This window comes from Excalfactoria chinensis, chromosome 13 (assembly GCF_039878825.1).
Source record: "Excalfactoria chinensis isolate bCotChi1 chromosome 13, bCotChi1.hap2, whole genome shotgun sequence".
Lineage (NCBI taxonomy): Eukaryota > Metazoa > Chordata > Aves > Galliformes > Phasianidae > Excalfactoria > Excalfactoria chinensis.
Window position 1 is genome coordinate 12,934,475 of NC_092837.1, and position 15,905 is coordinate 12,950,379.

General features: G+C 41.7%; 1 protein-coding gene across 3 annotated transcripts in view; it reads left to right on the forward strand.

The window, feature by feature from the left end:
• RNF145 (ring finger protein 145) overlaps positions 1 to 15,468 on the forward strand; it is a 43,282-nt gene extending 27,814 nt beyond the window's left edge. For all 3 annotated transcript variants that reach the window (XM_072348107.1, XM_072348106.1, XM_072348108.1), the window contains exons 5-11: positions 3,113 to 3,348; positions 5,999 to 6,174; positions 8,095 to 8,235; positions 9,453 to 9,635; positions 11,482 to 11,629; positions 12,319 to 12,675; positions 13,810 to 15,468. In XM_072348107.1, the coding sequence (XP_072204208.1) occupies positions 3,113 to 3,348; positions 5,999 to 6,174; positions 8,095 to 8,235; positions 9,453 to 9,635; positions 11,482 to 11,629; positions 12,319 to 12,675; positions 13,810 to 14,238 (1,670 nt within the window). In that variant the 3' untranslated portion in view covers positions 14,239 to 15,468. The remainder of the gene's footprint in view (positions 1 to 3,112; positions 3,349 to 5,998; positions 6,175 to 8,094; positions 8,236 to 9,452; positions 9,636 to 11,481; positions 11,630 to 12,318; positions 12,676 to 13,809) is intronic.
• The last annotated feature ends 437 nt before the right edge of the window (positions 15,469 to 15,905 follow it).

A 15,905-nucleotide genomic window follows, 5' to 3' on the forward strand; every position in this document is an offset into this window, starting at 1 on the left:
CATTGAGGTCTATGGTTTCCATCAGATTATTGACAGATTTAGTCAGCCATGCACTGATGGCAAAACTCAGCTGCTTTCTGTTTGCTCGCAGCTGCTACAGAAAGATTTAAATGGGGTTACTCCTTACAGTATGTTAGGTCTACCAGAATATCTACATCTCCTACATGTCTGCATCTTCACTTTTAGATGTGGAATTTGTCCTTGCTTTTAATATTTTTATTGAATCAGCATTGGTATTTTCTGAGGAAAGGAAATCTTCTTCTGAGGTTATTTCTTCTCCTGATTTCTGGGTGTGCTAAATGTACTGTCTTACGATAGGATGTCAAGGTACAGCTAAATCCTTTAGCATGTTTCAATGAGGAAATGTTTGTAATTAGTTCTTTGAATCTCTCATAGATGCAGTGCAGGGTTCCATGATAAAGCAGAATCCCTTGGAGCTTCACAAAGCAGCAGCAGGCAGAAAGAGGTTAGGAGGCATTATGCCATTCTATAACATATAGATAGAAACTAAACCAAGATTCAAACCCATCAGTATCCCATGATGTATCACTCAGCTTTAATATAAGTTAAAAATAAGTGACAAAGACGATTTTGTTTTTGTCCAGTTTGTTTTTGTACTGGGTGGCAGACTAGAATGTCTGATGAATGTAATTGTATTTCAGAAGGTAGCTGTGACTATACTAACCAGTACGTGTATGTTAATGTGTTTAATACCCTCATTATTAGTTCTCTGTGTTTTTCTAAAACCAGATGAAAGTAGTTTTAATCTTGCTGGCAATTGCTGGTCTTTGGGGAAGTTCTGTAGAAGTGAACTTTGAGATTTGACAGTATTTTGTGTAAATGTGAAATACTATGTTAAGTTTGTTACGTACTAAGGTATTTATCCATACTGAGGTATTTATCCAGTGCATTCTGCCATGTCTCAGGAGCATACTGTGCTGAACTGCCATCTTCACAGCAAAAAGAACAAGCGGGTGATTTGCTCCAGTTTGTTTTTTGTATGTTCTGTCAGAGCATTGTGCTGCAGCACTGTTGGCAAAGGCACTGAGACAAGCACATGGAGAAACAATCATGATGCTGATAGAGCTCTGTTACCTAAAAGCTGTGGTCACAATAAGGGGGTTGATGTACAATGCACCACCTGGGTCACAGAGTTAATCTTTGTTAATGCCTTTATTCATGAGTACCTTTTGAATGGTCTTTCACAATCAGTTCTTCCCCCAGATCTAGCTCAGTCCTGTGACTGTTAAATATGCTCTGAAGTGCTGGATTGAAGGAATAAGTGCCTTCAAACTCTCTCTTGGATGAGTGTGTCACCTTGTGAGAATGTCAGCTATGGTTGTTACAGAGCTGCATGGCTTTGGAAGTAGTGCTGCTGTGAAGTCTTGTGTTTTCTTGGTTCTCATTGCTCAGTAGTGGGAGCACTTTGTAACGTTAAGGCATCTTGCTTTTTGCCGAGCAGTTAATGTCATAACCAGGAAATTTGGTAATATCAGCTTTTTAAAATAGGGGATGAAATAGAGAGTTCCCTTCTAAATGTGGTTTGAACAGCAGCAGTACCACACGGGCTCACTTACTGCACATTTTCCATTCGCTTACTGCCTGGGAGTCCTTGGCTATATTTAATGTATTTATGGAGGTTTTGGGAGCAGAAAAGAATGGACAGGAACTTAAAGCAATAGATTTCTCCCTCATTGCCTCATTCCCTAGCGGAGGAGCCTGGAATCCTGCAGGAGCATTCCAGATTCATTGTCACTGGCTGTGGTTTTCAATCCACGGCATCTAAGATTGCAGAGTGGACTGTTCCATTGGATTTGCTAGTCGTAGTTGATAGTTTGAGCATTTTTAGTGACTTGATATGAGTTCCAAACTGATTCCTTCTGACTGAAACTGCAAATTGTAGGTGATATCTCACTATTTATAGCCCTACATGGAAATATACTATGGTGTGCAACACAAAGGGGCAGCTGCCCCCAATAAAGATGGGGAGTATGTCCTTGTCACTGCAAGGTCCACTGTTGTTTCAGCCTGCTTCTGAGAACTGACTAAATGCAGGAGGGAGATCAGGGTCTCAAGAGGAAATGTCCACGTGTTTCATTTGCTGGTGTACAGTTCTCCTTCCCACAACAAGTAACTTCCAATCAATGTATAAACTGAAAAGGTGAAAAATGGAACACTCAGCAGGGATGATGAGCATACTCAGCATGTTATGCCAGGAGGAGAGCAGCTGTTGCTGCTTCATCAGACGAGACTAGAATCAGAGATCCTATTTTATGGCTGGAGAACACCCGTTTCTTACCCAATGTGATGTGTGAGTGTTTTTCTTACCCTGATGATGTTCATTTGTCTCCATGCTGCTCCCTCTGACATAAAGAGTACAAGTTTCAGTGATTATAATGGTAGGAGAGTTAAACTGGAGTGGTCTGATGTAGAAATGGTGCCTTCCAGATCACTAAGTGTGTAGGGAAGATGTCCCTGTGCCCTGCCAACTGGTTAAGAGAATTTACTTGTTAATTATCTGTCACTTGCAAGGTTCAGTGATAATTCTGAGCAACTGCCCCGGGGCATTACAAAGTTATTGAAATCTCATCTGCTGACCTGGCTGTCTCTTGTTGTTTTCGTTGGTAATTCCTCTTGACAGTGTAAATATTGCTGTTGTAAGAGCCATTTGGGACCTCTGTTTGCTTTTCTTTTTATTTTTTTCAGTAGATCAGGATGAAACAGTCTTAGAACTGGGCTTCAGAAATGCTGCCGCTGTGCTCACCGATACAGGTTGAGCCGGGATGTAGAAACCGGAGGGATGACTTGCCCAGTTATCCTCTGTGTGATTTATTCCTGGGACACTGTATTAATTTGAACATGATTCTGGATGTGCTTTGGGATTTCATTTTGCTAATCTGCAAAGCGCACACTTGGCGTAGTTTGAAAATGGTAAGTTTTGTGACCTAGCAAACAATGCAGAGGAGACTGGTTTCATAATAGATATGTCCTAGTTAGAGCTGTCATAATATACTGGATGTTGATAACTGTGTTATGGAAAGATAACGAATTAAAATACATTTTTCCTGAAGGGGATAATCAGCTTGATTATAAAAGACTGTCGCGTTTTCAGGTCAGCTGGTGGTTTGCACACTCTGCTCCTGCGTCATGAAAACAAAACAGATCTGGCTCTTCTCTGCTCACATGCTCCCTCTGCTGGCTCGGCTCTGCCTGGTCCCTTTGGAAACCATTGTCATCATCAACAAATTTGCCATGATTTTCACTGGTTTGGAAGTTCTCTACTTTCTGGGATCAAATCTTCTGGTGCCCTACAACTTGGCAAAGTCTGCGTACAGAGAACTTGTCCAGGTAAGACAGAGTGGAACAATTTTATTCTCCTGGGCGTGAGCATTTTTGCAGGAAAGTAGTAATAAGTAAAAGTAGTTTGACTATTTCCTGTGCATCTGCTTTTGTGTGGGAGATCATGTTTTCTTAGTAAACCAATTCTGTTCCTATCCATAGCATCCTCTTTTTTTGATTTAGGGTAGCTTACAATTTGAGTGAGCTATTAAGACATTAGCTTGAATTATACTGGCTGGTCGAGCAGGTTGACTTTACAGAATCACAGAATTGTAGGGGTTGGAAGGGACCTCTAGAGATCATCGAGTCCAACCCCCCTGCCAAAGCAGGTTCCCTACACCACATCACACAGGTAGGTGTCCAGGCGGGTCTTGAATATCTCCAAAGTAGGAGATTCCACCACCTCCCTGGGCATCCATACTTGGGTTTTACTTAGTCCTTCCCAAGTCCAGGCTAAAAGAGTGGGTTGTGGTAGGATGGAATGTATCTAGAGCCTTACTAAGTGTGCAGGGTATTCCCATGCATTGCTTACAGTAGCTGTTCATTTCAAGAAATACCTTTTGTATGAAAAAAACATTTGTAATAGTAGTAGTATTTAACTGGGAGTAGGAGTAAAGCTGATTTTGACTGTGACTTGGACTGTGATGTGAGAGCTAGAAAAGTCTGTGGTATTTTCTTCAGAAAAGCAGCATTTCTGAGAGCTCTAATGGGAGTTACCAGAAACAGAGAAGACTGATCTGACACAAATCCCTTTTGTTAACGCTTTGGCACCCAATAAATACATTTAATATGCATTTGGTTGAGAAACTGCTTTATTAATGCTACAGAAAGATTATGCCTCATGTTTTTTATATAAAATATCTACAACTAGATGGTAGATTTACTGATTAAAACAAGTTCAGGAGCTTATTGGCAAAGCCTCAATATCCACGTTTTCCTGCAAGAATGTGAAAATCATGCTTACCACTTCCTTTATAAGAGAGAGAGCAGTACTATTTGGGATAAAACATGCTTCTCTTCTGTACTGTTTGAAGACTTGAAACAGGGTGTAAGCAGCGCTTGCATTTTCTATGTGCATGAACACCTGCAGAGTTTAGCTTCCTGATGTGAAGTTCACATCTGATGTGGATTTGATTCATGTATCTATTGTTTTATTAGGCACTAAATATAAAGCGCTTAAATGTTGTATGAAGATTTTAGCTGCAGATAAGACATAGTTGTCTTCTTATTTGCTCAGAATTGTATTCTAAGTGCAGCTGTTTTACAAGCCTCCTCACCTTTAGGATGCCCTGACCTTGTGTGGTAGATAGCTGTCAGTGATGCCTTTGTCCAGGCGTTAGTAACTTGACTGCTGTTGTAGGCTGAAACTGAAATTGCTGTTTTGACATCAGTGGTAAAACTCAGGGAATGTTAGAATGTTCAGCACCATATTTCTTGACCCTAACCGGTGGACTAAGGCAGTTTTCTGCATATGTGTGTAGTTCATCCTGTGTCTGGTGATGTAATTTAAAAGCAGGTCCAGAAGTGTGGCTGCCTACTTGCAGCAAAAGATGCCAGAAATGCCTCGTGGTTATTAATCTACATTATAAGCATGGATGACCTGTCTCCAGCATGATGGAGTGCTGTGCCAGGAGCTGCTCAGAACTGCTCGGCTTGATGCCAGGCCAGGGGAGTCTCCCATGGGCAGATGCAGTTCCTTGACAAGTGTGCACAAAGATAAAAGCAGGAGCTTGGCACTGTGTCCCTGCCAGCACCATACCACTCGTCCATCAGCCACTGCAGCAAGTCCTATGAACCTAACATCCCTCACGCTTGTCACGAAACCTTGAGCAGACAACTTTTTAACACTGTTGAAATTACAACTATTTCATGTATTTGCTAGCCGTTACAGATAGCTGCTGTACAAATAGTTGTGAGTGATCTCCTTTGATCCTTTCTGTTAAGTCCAGCTGTATGAAGTTCCAGCTTCCAGATAATGATTGTGTTATAACTTAGTTGTTGCAGTGCAAAAGATGTAATTGAACTTCTGAGTCTTCTGAAATAGCTTATCACCATAAACTTCAGAACTCTTGGTTGACTTGGAGCAGTCAGAAGTTTGATACCTGTTTATCTGGAGATATTTAAATATAAAATGTCTGAGGTATTTAGTGCTCCCTTTTAAACAGATCAGCAAAGCAGATTTACTGTGCTGAAGTGCTCTGGCTCATATTTCATTATCTAGTGTGTGTGGTGAGTTGGCAGTAGCTATAAAGAAAAGAGCATTGCTCTGACATGAGCTGGGAAAACGGTCTGAGTGGGTTGAGTGTGAGCCAGAGGCTTGCATCCTTCCTGAGAGAGGGCAGCAGACAGCAGCTCCAAGGCAGTTACCCACAGGAAGGGGCATTTCTGGTGGTTTGCTGTGCAATAGGGTATTTCTCCTTACTCGGGTAAGACAGTTGATCAGACAGTAGTTTGTCAATGCTGAGTGTGGGCTTTCCCCTTGTCAGGCTGTAGCTTGACCCTGTTTTTTGCTTTGGGATGGCTAATACACTGTGAATTGCCTTCAGTTCTATTGTGGCTATATTGTAGAACAGCCTTTTGTTTTGTTTTGTTTTTTTTTTATCAAGCCATAAATGATATGAACCAATAACAAACCATGGTTTTTTTCTGCCTTGCCCAGGTGGTGGAAGTGTATGGTCTGCTGGCTCTGGGGATGTCTCTTTGGAATCAGCTGGTGGTCCCTGTTCTTTTCATGGTGTTTTGGTTGGTCTTATTTGCACTCCAGATCTATTCCTATTTCAGTACACGGGACCAACCGGCATCGAGAGAGAGGCTTCTCTTCCTCTTCTTGACGAGGTAATTAACTAGTCTGTACATAGCTGTTTTTATGTTTTGAGTGTGTTCTGAAACATCTCTTTTAGAGACTGTGTAATTAAATTGGCTTTATTGCATTGGATACCTAGCAAATACCTCTCCTTACTGCAAAGACAGCGTATGCTGCCCCTGTGAAGCTTCAGAGGCATTTATTATGCTTAGGACAGACAATGTTAGTAGAACTGGGGGAGAGTTCCCAAAGAAAGCAAAAAAATCCTTGGATGAGGAAATAAGAGGAGCACACTTCTTTCCTTTTCTATAAGACTGGGAGCGATGTCTGTTCTTATCAGACTGGAAAGTTCTTGCACGTGTATTTATTGTTAAAAAAATTGTGCTTGTTTCATTGTCCTTGATGTTCCTTTCAAAATCTTTTCCTTGACTGTGTAACTGCTGGGACTTTTTTATATGCTTTGAAGAGTTTAGCTCTTTGGGACAGCTTATAAACTTGTGCTTAATACCTAAACATAACAGTCTGAGCTCTTCAGGCTTTTCTGCGAGCTCTTAAGCTCCTATGGGACCCTTGAATGGAACATCATGCGGAAATAAGTTTAAGAAGGATGGAAAAATTACTCTAGAGGGGGAAAAAAAAAAGAACTGATCATCAGTCAGAATGGCCAAGATTCTCATTTTCTGGTTAACAAAACTTGGAGTTCCTCAAATTCTGCAAAAATACTGTATTTAAGCATCTGTTTCTCACTGCCTTGACTGGAAGGAGCACTTGAAGGCTTTATCAGCCCTGCTCAGGTTAGTAAATAGACAGAACTGGAAGGCTTACCAAAAGCTCTGCAAATAGTGTATGTAAACACTTCAAAATACTCCGTTATGAACTTCTGTCAAAGGAGATCTCCAACTCAAGTAGTCATTAAAACAAAGTAAACGTCTCTTGGTTGTGCTTTGCTTATTTTTGAAGGATATTCTTCCTCATGGCACTTTTGTCTTTTCAAACTGCTGGGCTGGTTCACGCCTCGGTTGGTTAATTACTGTGACACATTTTTGGCCGCCATAATTTCTCTCATGAAAGACTTCTGTCCTGGTGAACAAGCTAAGATCTTTTTATTATTATTATTTTAATGAATGGAGGTGTTGATGTGCTGTTACCTGGGGTTGTGTATTTGAGGAGTTCCAGGTGTGTAATCCCTGGCTGACAGCTCTTCCTTGAGTATTGAGACATGTGGCGTTCTGCACTGTGCTCTCTGTGCTCCGGCAGCTGCATTTCTTAGGAACCCAAGTGTACCCCGAGGCTTGGGCTTCTCCAAATAATGCAATGCCAAGATCAATAAAAGAGGAGCTGAAGGAAGTCTGCTGTTCTTGGTATTATCGGATGTACTCAGAAGCCTCAGTTTTTGGTACCATACTGCTGTAGCAAAATAAAGGAAAAAGCCCAGCTGGGAGGGGATATTCTTCCCTGTCTTACTGCTTCTGACACAACCTTTTGAAAGACAACTGTTACCTGTGGACACTGCTGAAAAAGTCTGGTCATCCAGCAGTGTTTATCACTTGGGCATTTGCTTGTACTAGTGCAAATCTGAGTGGAAAGTGTCTTAAGCGAATCCATCTGCTTTAACTCTGCTCGTGGTATCTGTGCAAAATTTCAACGTAACCACCCAGGTGCACTGGGACTCAGCTGCCCTCTGGCTGTGGAAACCCTCTGCAGGCAGGACACAGTGCCACCGTGTGGCACAGCGCTGGAGAAGGACTGGAGGCAGCAGTACAAGACAAACTGCAGGCTCCAAGCTGACAGCACTGCTAACTGCTGTAGTTCCCTTTAATACTTCCACTACGCTAGTACAATTGTGCTTTCAGAACAGTTTGCACCTTTAAGAGATCAAGGGGAGAACTCATCACACTGCTTTTAGTTGATGATAGTTCTCATTTTTGTCTCTTTCCTCTCTCTCCTCACAGTATTGCAGAATGCTGTAGCACTCCATACTCGCTGCTGGGTTTGGTCTTCACTGTCTCCTTTGTTGCTCTGGGAGTTCTGACTCTCTGCAAGTTTTACTTGCAGGGCTACCGAGCATTCATGAATGATCCTGCTATGAACAGGTAAGCATGTCACAGTGCCTAGGGTCTAAAAAGAGAAAGAAAAAATGGTATATAAATAGAATTGATGTAGAGTTGTGGGGATCTTTTGTTTTATACCTTAAGAGCACTTGGCTATCTTTGACAGGCTTTCTGTACACCAGTCTTTATGTACATTGGATTTGAGGTGAAAGTACAGCTTATCACAGGCTTCTTTGGAGATGGTTTATTTCTGTATCATATTCAGGGCTGTTACGTGGGATTTAAAACTCCACAGTTTGATTATCTTAGTACCTTCATTAATATGAGTCACTGGAAAATTTTCACTTGCTTGGATGACATAAGCACTTCACATTTACATTTTGTCATTTACCCTGTAGTCATGTGTGAAACATTACTAAACTTAGAGCCTTAAATGACAACATTGTATGGCTCGCCTATAAGGAACTATGGGAAATAACTAAAATATAGGAACTGACTTTCTCCTAATGCTCTTAACTTTTCTGCTATGAGGTTGGGATCCTGCATAGGGATCCATGTTTTTCAGTTATTCCAACTGTAGCTCAGAACTGAAGCTCAGACAGTATGCAAAAGAATGTTTTGCATTTTCAGTTCCATAATGTCTGTGTGATAATGAGTATGGACTGGGCTTGCCCAGGAGTATTCTGCATGAAAGCATCTTATGGGGAAGCATGCAGTTCTAGGTGGTCTATAATGTGCATGCTTTGTGTAGAGTGCTGAAATGTGCTGACTGGAGATAATCTACTGATATTCCTGAACTTGGGGTTGGTGGGATGATAAATTGAGGATGTTTCACTGGAACCAAAAGACAGACAGGAATGTGATGATGGGTAAATGTAACAGGTGCAGAGGGTCTTTGATAATGTAGGATCTAGCTGTCTGGTGCCTAGCTTGTAGACCTAGCAGTGCTTCTTTGGACTTATGTAGGCGGTGCTGAGGTTGGTGGATTCATCCTTTATGACCTCCTCTGGCTCCATCGAATGCTGGGGGAACTATCCTTGCTGTCTGATGGACTGGGTCTTAACCCCCAGTTCTACATTGTTTCTGAAAACATTCCTGCCTGGTTAAAACCTAAACAGTTGCATCAATAAAAGGAAAAAAAAAAAAAGTAACAGTTGCAGGGTTCTGGTAGAAACAAGTTATTTTCAGGTATTTCTAGATACATTTTTGAACCAATAATGACACAGAAGCATGTGGTTGTTGTTTTTCTTGGTCTGCAGGGGAATGACTGAAGGAGTCACGCTTCTGATCCTGGCTGTGCAGACAGGTTTGATTGAGCTCCAAGTTGTGCATCGGGCTTTCCTGCTCAGTATTATTCTTTTCATTGTGGTGGCATCCATACTACAGTCCATGCTGGAAATTGCTGATCCCATTGTCCTGGCACTGGGAGCCTCAAGAGACAAGTAAGAGACTGTTTTCCTAAACTGAAAGTTCCTCAGTACTGGTTTAGGAGATAGTAAATTAATCATTAATGACCCGATTGGGATTTTTAGTAGTTTATAAAACTATTGTGTCTTTTCTATTTTCAGCCTAAATTCTCTAGCTTTTCCTCTCTCGGTACTTCTCCTTCACATGCACACAGTAATGCTTTTCAGCAGTTTGTATGCTGGCAAATGAAGGTGAGTTGGGTCACCTGCTCCTACTCAGGAGTGTGTCCATCCAGCCTGCTAAGCTCATGCTGCTCTGCAGCTGTTGGCTGTCCGCTCCTCAGCACTACAGAGGTTACTTCCCTTAGCAAGACTGTGCTTTCAGTTAAGCAAATCCAGCACACAAAAGCCTGTGTTTTCTTCCCACCACTCCATTCTGTGGATTTTACTCACCTTCCTCTGAAGCTGAGTAGGATTCCCTCTAATGCAATGATCTCAGACTGCTATTGAGGATGTATATAGAGATGACCTTGTGTTAGATATTCTAAAACCCGTATTTTTCTGAAATGGTGATCCCAAATTAATAGGGTTTATTGGCAGGAAATAAGATGTGGAAGGCTTATATTAGTGTACCAGTTGTTTTGATTGTGTGGGATTGTTGTTAAATACAATTTGTTTTTTTAAGAGCTTTATTAGTATCTGGTTTTCTTATATTGTTTGTGTTTGCATCTTTGTTAATTGCTTTTGTTTTTTTTTTTTTTTCCTTTTTCATAGCCTGCAAATAAGGAAGTGAAAGAAAATGTTTATTTATGTGCAGAGAGTCTGTGTAGCTTGGAGGCTACTTGTAGCCACTGTCCTGCAGCAATGTTAACTTATACTAACAGAGGGAGAGGGAGTAGAGCCAGGATATGAGCATCTGCCCAGCTTAAACAAGCAGCCTGTGGTGACTGCAGTTTTGATCTCTCGTCTGCCAAATGTCTCTGGCAGTTCTGAATTAACTCAGATCAAGATAAATTCCTCTTCAGCTCTCCCTCTTTCCCTTGCCCACAGACAGAGAACTACAAACCATCAGTAACATTCTGATGTTTTCTCAGACTGTATTAAATTAGCCAGTTTCTGCTACTGCCTCGTTCTCCCAGTGTTCCCAGTTTCTCAGTACCTCATTACCAGAGTTAAATGAAGTTAAAATACATCCTGAGTAGCATGTAGGGGTAACATAGTAATTACTGGAGATGCTCTGAAAGCCTTTGCAAATGGTTGAGTGTAAGAAGTTGATGATGGGAGAGAGGTTGGAAAGAAGTAAGTAATAAAGAGGAGTAAGACATAAATATCTGCCTCTTCTTTCTCAAATCCCAGTAACTGGGGAATATACTTCTGAAGGCAGCAGGGTTAAGTCTGGTGGTAAGAAGAAATACCTTGCTTGTGTTTCTTAGCAAAAAGACATAGAAGTGTAGTAATAAGTAAATAATTTGGGAGAACTCTGTTTATATTGGAAGGCGTATAAACCATTAAAAACACATTTAGGCTTTTTCTTTAGTGGACTTTCATTTGAGACATCTAGTATGTAGGTGCTTAATTTGTCTAACCTCTGACTAGACCCAATAGGACAGTTATTGTAGATGGTTTTTTGTCCATAATCTTGTATTTGTGTTAAAACAGCAAAGATCAGGTAAGAGGGGGAACTCTTCAGAGTGTGTCTGTTGTTAGCGTGTATGCTGGGAATGAGACTGTGCCCAAGTAACATAAAAACTCCCTTCAAGAAGTTAAAGCCTCGAGCAAACATCTGATGTGCTTACATCCAGGGGTGAGCCCGTTCTTATTCTGGTCCTTACATCTGACTTGAAATAAATAAATGAATAAAACCCAACTGTGTTGTTTGCAGGAGTCTGTGGAAGCACTTCCGAGCAGTCAGCCTCTGTTTGTTCTTACTTGTGTTCCCTGCGTACATGGCCTACATGATTTGTCAGTTCTTCCACATGGATTTCTGGCTGTTGATCATTATCTCCAGCAGTATTCTAACCTCTCTTCAGGTAACAACGTTAGTCCTATAGAAATGGAATCACTGCCATAACTGTGATCCGGTCTCTCTAGAAGAGAAAATGCATGATCAGAATAGAACGGGGCTGACAAAAGGGCAGAAGTACAAGATCTGATATCAAAGTTATCCTGTATCTGTGGCTAAGGAATTCCTAAGGGTTGGCTGAGAATGTAGGAGAGTGGAAGCCTATTTTGAATTGTAAAGCCAGGCAGCTTCTGAGGGCATAAGTATCACAATAGAAAAACATTTCCCAGAGCACTCATTTATATGTTGTTGTGTAGCGATGGGTGCTTAAAAGTAATTTGCTGCTCAAGACACATTACTATAAATACTGGAAGTGTTTCACACCATGATTGTTATTGTTATAAGATTTTCCTGTAATTAATTTATAAAATTGCCCCTCCTGATGCTCAACATTTTTGTTTAATCAATTCAGCTGTGCTTTGGGCTCATGAAAATACTCAGAAGGTGAAGCACATGAGAGCAAGAGTAAATGCTTGATGAGAAGAAATGGCTTTTGTTTGTCTTGAAGTTCAGCAACAGTTTTGCTGCTTCGGGACTTGCCTGCCCTCAGTCTGACTTGGGAGCACTGTATGTGCAGAGCTCCACGGGCAATGCTGTATAACTGAAGCTCCAGTTCAGGACTGCATGCTGAGCTAATGGTCTTGCACTGCATTACAGGTGCTTGGGACGCTCTTCATTTATGTTTTGTTTATGGTAGAAGAGTTCAGAAAAGAACCAGTTGAAAATATGGACGATGTGATTTATTATGTAAATGGCACGTACCGACTGCTGGAATTCCTCGTCGCTCTCTGTGTGGTGGCATATGGTGTCTCAGAAACTGTCTTTGGTGAATGGACTGTAATGGGTTCGGTGATCATCTTCATTCACTCCTACTACAACGTGTGGTTGCGGGCCCAACTGGGGTGGAAAAGCTTCCTTCTTCGTAGAGATGCTGTGAATAAGATCAAGTCACTGCCCACTGCCACAAAAGAGCAGCTGGAACAACACAATGACATCTGTGCCATCTGCTACCAGGTAAGAATAGAAGTATCAAAATGCTGACTTGAATTTAAATACCTCTGGACTGTCTGTTGTGTTTGGTCTGCAGCTAATAAAGTAGGTTACTTGAATTGTGTTTAACAAGTCACATTTGTGCATAATATATTACTTGGGCTCTCCAGTTTTCTGCTTTGTCTACATTGATTTGGAGTTTTGGCGTTGAGATTTTATGTCTAAAAACTAATTTGGATATGTTTAAACTTAATGTTCTTCTCTCTAGTTATGCAACAAACCATGTCCTTGAGTTTCTTTGAAACTCTCACATTTGGGTTGAGCTGGTCTCAGTAGCAATAGGGAGTGTGCCCTTTCTTCATTAGTGAAAGATTCCGTTACTGAAAGACAGTGTGTACTCAAGTAGCTGATTTCTTATTCATCCTTAGAAGCAGCTCAGTCTCTGCAGACACTGCTCCTTCCACTTCGTGTGCAATGTCAGTTTTATAACAGAAACTTAATTACCAAAAGGTTATGGGTCTATCTAATGTAAGACAGCTGAAGTAAGGACCTTAGAAATGAATGCTGAAAGTAATATCTTTATCACACCTCCAGCTCCAGAGTCTCTTTCTCTTGGCTACAAATTGTAGCTATATATGACAATGAAAGAACTACCCTAGGTTTAATAGGGTGCAATTGGATTGATTCCAAACTTGAATACAAATTATTTGAAGAGTGTAACTATCACTGTCAGATTGAATGGCAATGTTTAAAACACCAGAGCGGTAACATGTGAGTCTCTTCTCTGAGGGCATTATTTAATTTGTTACGTCTGTAAGTTTGCTGGTTTTCACTTGCACAGTTTTCTTAAGCCAACTAATCCAGCAACTCTTTGCCTACAAATCCTTTTATTAAAGTGTGATAATATTTTATAAACAAGGGTTTTGCCTAATTTCTAATCCGTGTATTATAGGCAGCCAGCCCTGGCACGTACTTGATGTGTGTGTGTGTGAATTTGAATGTGGGAGCTTTGTGCGTATGAACAAGAAACATTCTCCTGCTTGCCTGGGGATTGCTTCTGTCTCCTCTGTGGCTGCTGCTCCCATGAGATGAAGCAGGACATGTGCAGGGTGAGAGGAACGGGCCTGCCAATAATCTTTTTTTGTGTGTGTCTTACAGGACATGAAAACGGCTGTGATCACCCCATGTAGCCATTTCTTTCATGCGGGCTGTCTGAAGAAATGGCTGTACGTGCAAGAAACGTGCCCTCTGTGCCACTGCCAGCTCAAGAGCCCTTCACAGCTACAAGGACTGGGGCTGGAGCCAGTTCAACAGCCAAATCCTGGTGCAGAGCAAAACATCAGACCCGGAGATGTGGCTGAGCCCCCCGGCACTGAGCAAGACAGTGGGACAAATACAGAAGACAACCCTAATCAGAGTGATGGACAGGACAGCCTGGAGGCCTCTGCTGAGATGGAGGGATTCCAGGGTGTGCACAAGGGCACGAGCCCATGTGAGGCCAGCCAGGGAGCAGCGTGCCCTGCAGAACTCGTGGCAGCCCCAGAGGGGTGCCCTGCTCAAGACCCGAGGGTTAGCATCCAGCTCTAAGGTGACAAAGGATGACACGGGAACAAACACATTTTGGAGATCCTAGTTTGACTCAGAAGGAAACCTATCCTTCCACATCAGTGGAAGTTTAAAACAAAGAAGTTTAGCTGTTAATGCTGGTCAAAATGTAATATCCTATGCTGATTTTCCTGGGCTGCTTGGTAGCGGTAACTCCAGTTGAGATGTAGTATAAATGACTCCAGAAGCTCTCTGAACTGCGGGCATAGGAAGGATGTCTGAAAATAAATTAAAGTTAAAGAGTGTTTTCAAGATGTAGATGAGGGATGAGAAGCACGGGAGGTCTGTGGGAAGTTGCAGACAGACAGACAAAGTGCCGGCTTTTGTTTTGTAGGTGAGGAAGGTATCGAATACCGCATGTCCCAGCGTCCCAGAGAGGTGTTAAATGCAGTGAGTTGCTGGTCTCTGGCTGAGGTGCAGCTTTGGTTACTGACGCTATTTTTTATGGCACGTAAGCAAAAATCAAAGATACAACAGCAGTGATTGTACTAGGAGATGGAAGCACTCTAAATACGTCATGTGTATGCTTTGGGTGTTCTTGGTTGGGCAACTGCATTTTAAGTCATGTAATCTATAGTGACTCTTGACTTTTATGATGGAGTCTTCAATATTTTGATGTATATGAAACTTTTGCTAATAATGGGCACAGTCTGGGCTGCATGAAGTAAACTAAAACTCTAATGAACGCTTTGGCCTCCGCTACCACGTGCAGGAGGAAAGCGGGATGAGTTTTAGGGCATGGATAGAGGCCTTGCAGTACTGTGCTGTGTAATGTTTAATTCTTGCAGCTGAATTAAAACAGTATTAAACTCTGGCGATATTTGCACTTTGGGAATGAGTACATTACTGTGTATGATCAGACTCCGCAAATGCCACTTCTAAAGCTGTTAATAGGTTTGCACCTTTTTTTTTCTTTGACAAGGACATGTCCGTACTTAAATTTTTACATTCATCATGGCTTCAAGTAGAAATAGGAACTGGGGGGGGGGAGGAGGAAATAGATGGGAGTAGGGGGGCAGGCAATTTTTTTATGTGAATTTTGATATGAAGAGAAATTAGTCACTTATTTATACGATAGGCTTGACTCAAGTGTTTTTCAAAGTGGGTATTCCTAATGTGAAACGTGATACTATTTTATTTTTAGTAGTAAATTTGGATGTAGACTGACAGACATAGCTGAATGTCTTAATAAATTACATTTGAAGATTTTTACACCTGGTTATGTGATTCTTACACTGGAATTCCAAGGAGGAGAAGCTCTCCTGCAATAGTAGCTCTCCATAACCTGCGGAGGTCGGTGGGACTTTGGATGCACTTCTTTCCCTGCTTTTTGTTTCTGTGTGTTGTGGTACCTCCTGGCCAGAGGTGGGTCTGGTCCTTTAAAGCATTTCCTTTCAAGTCTTGGCTAGTATTAAACAGTAGCAGAATGCTAAGGCATGTTTTGCTCCTGGAGGCCATGTGGGCTGCTTACTGCCTCTGAGACCTGTGCAAAAGCTGTTTCCTGCTCACCAGATGGGATGGGAGCATCACTTGCATCATCTCGTGATTCTGTATCTCAATTGTTTCCTTGCATCTGGTTTAGGGTTTAGGTTTGCCTTGTGCCTTGCCTGTCATTGTAGAACTTCTGATAAAAGCTTGTAGTGTTGGCA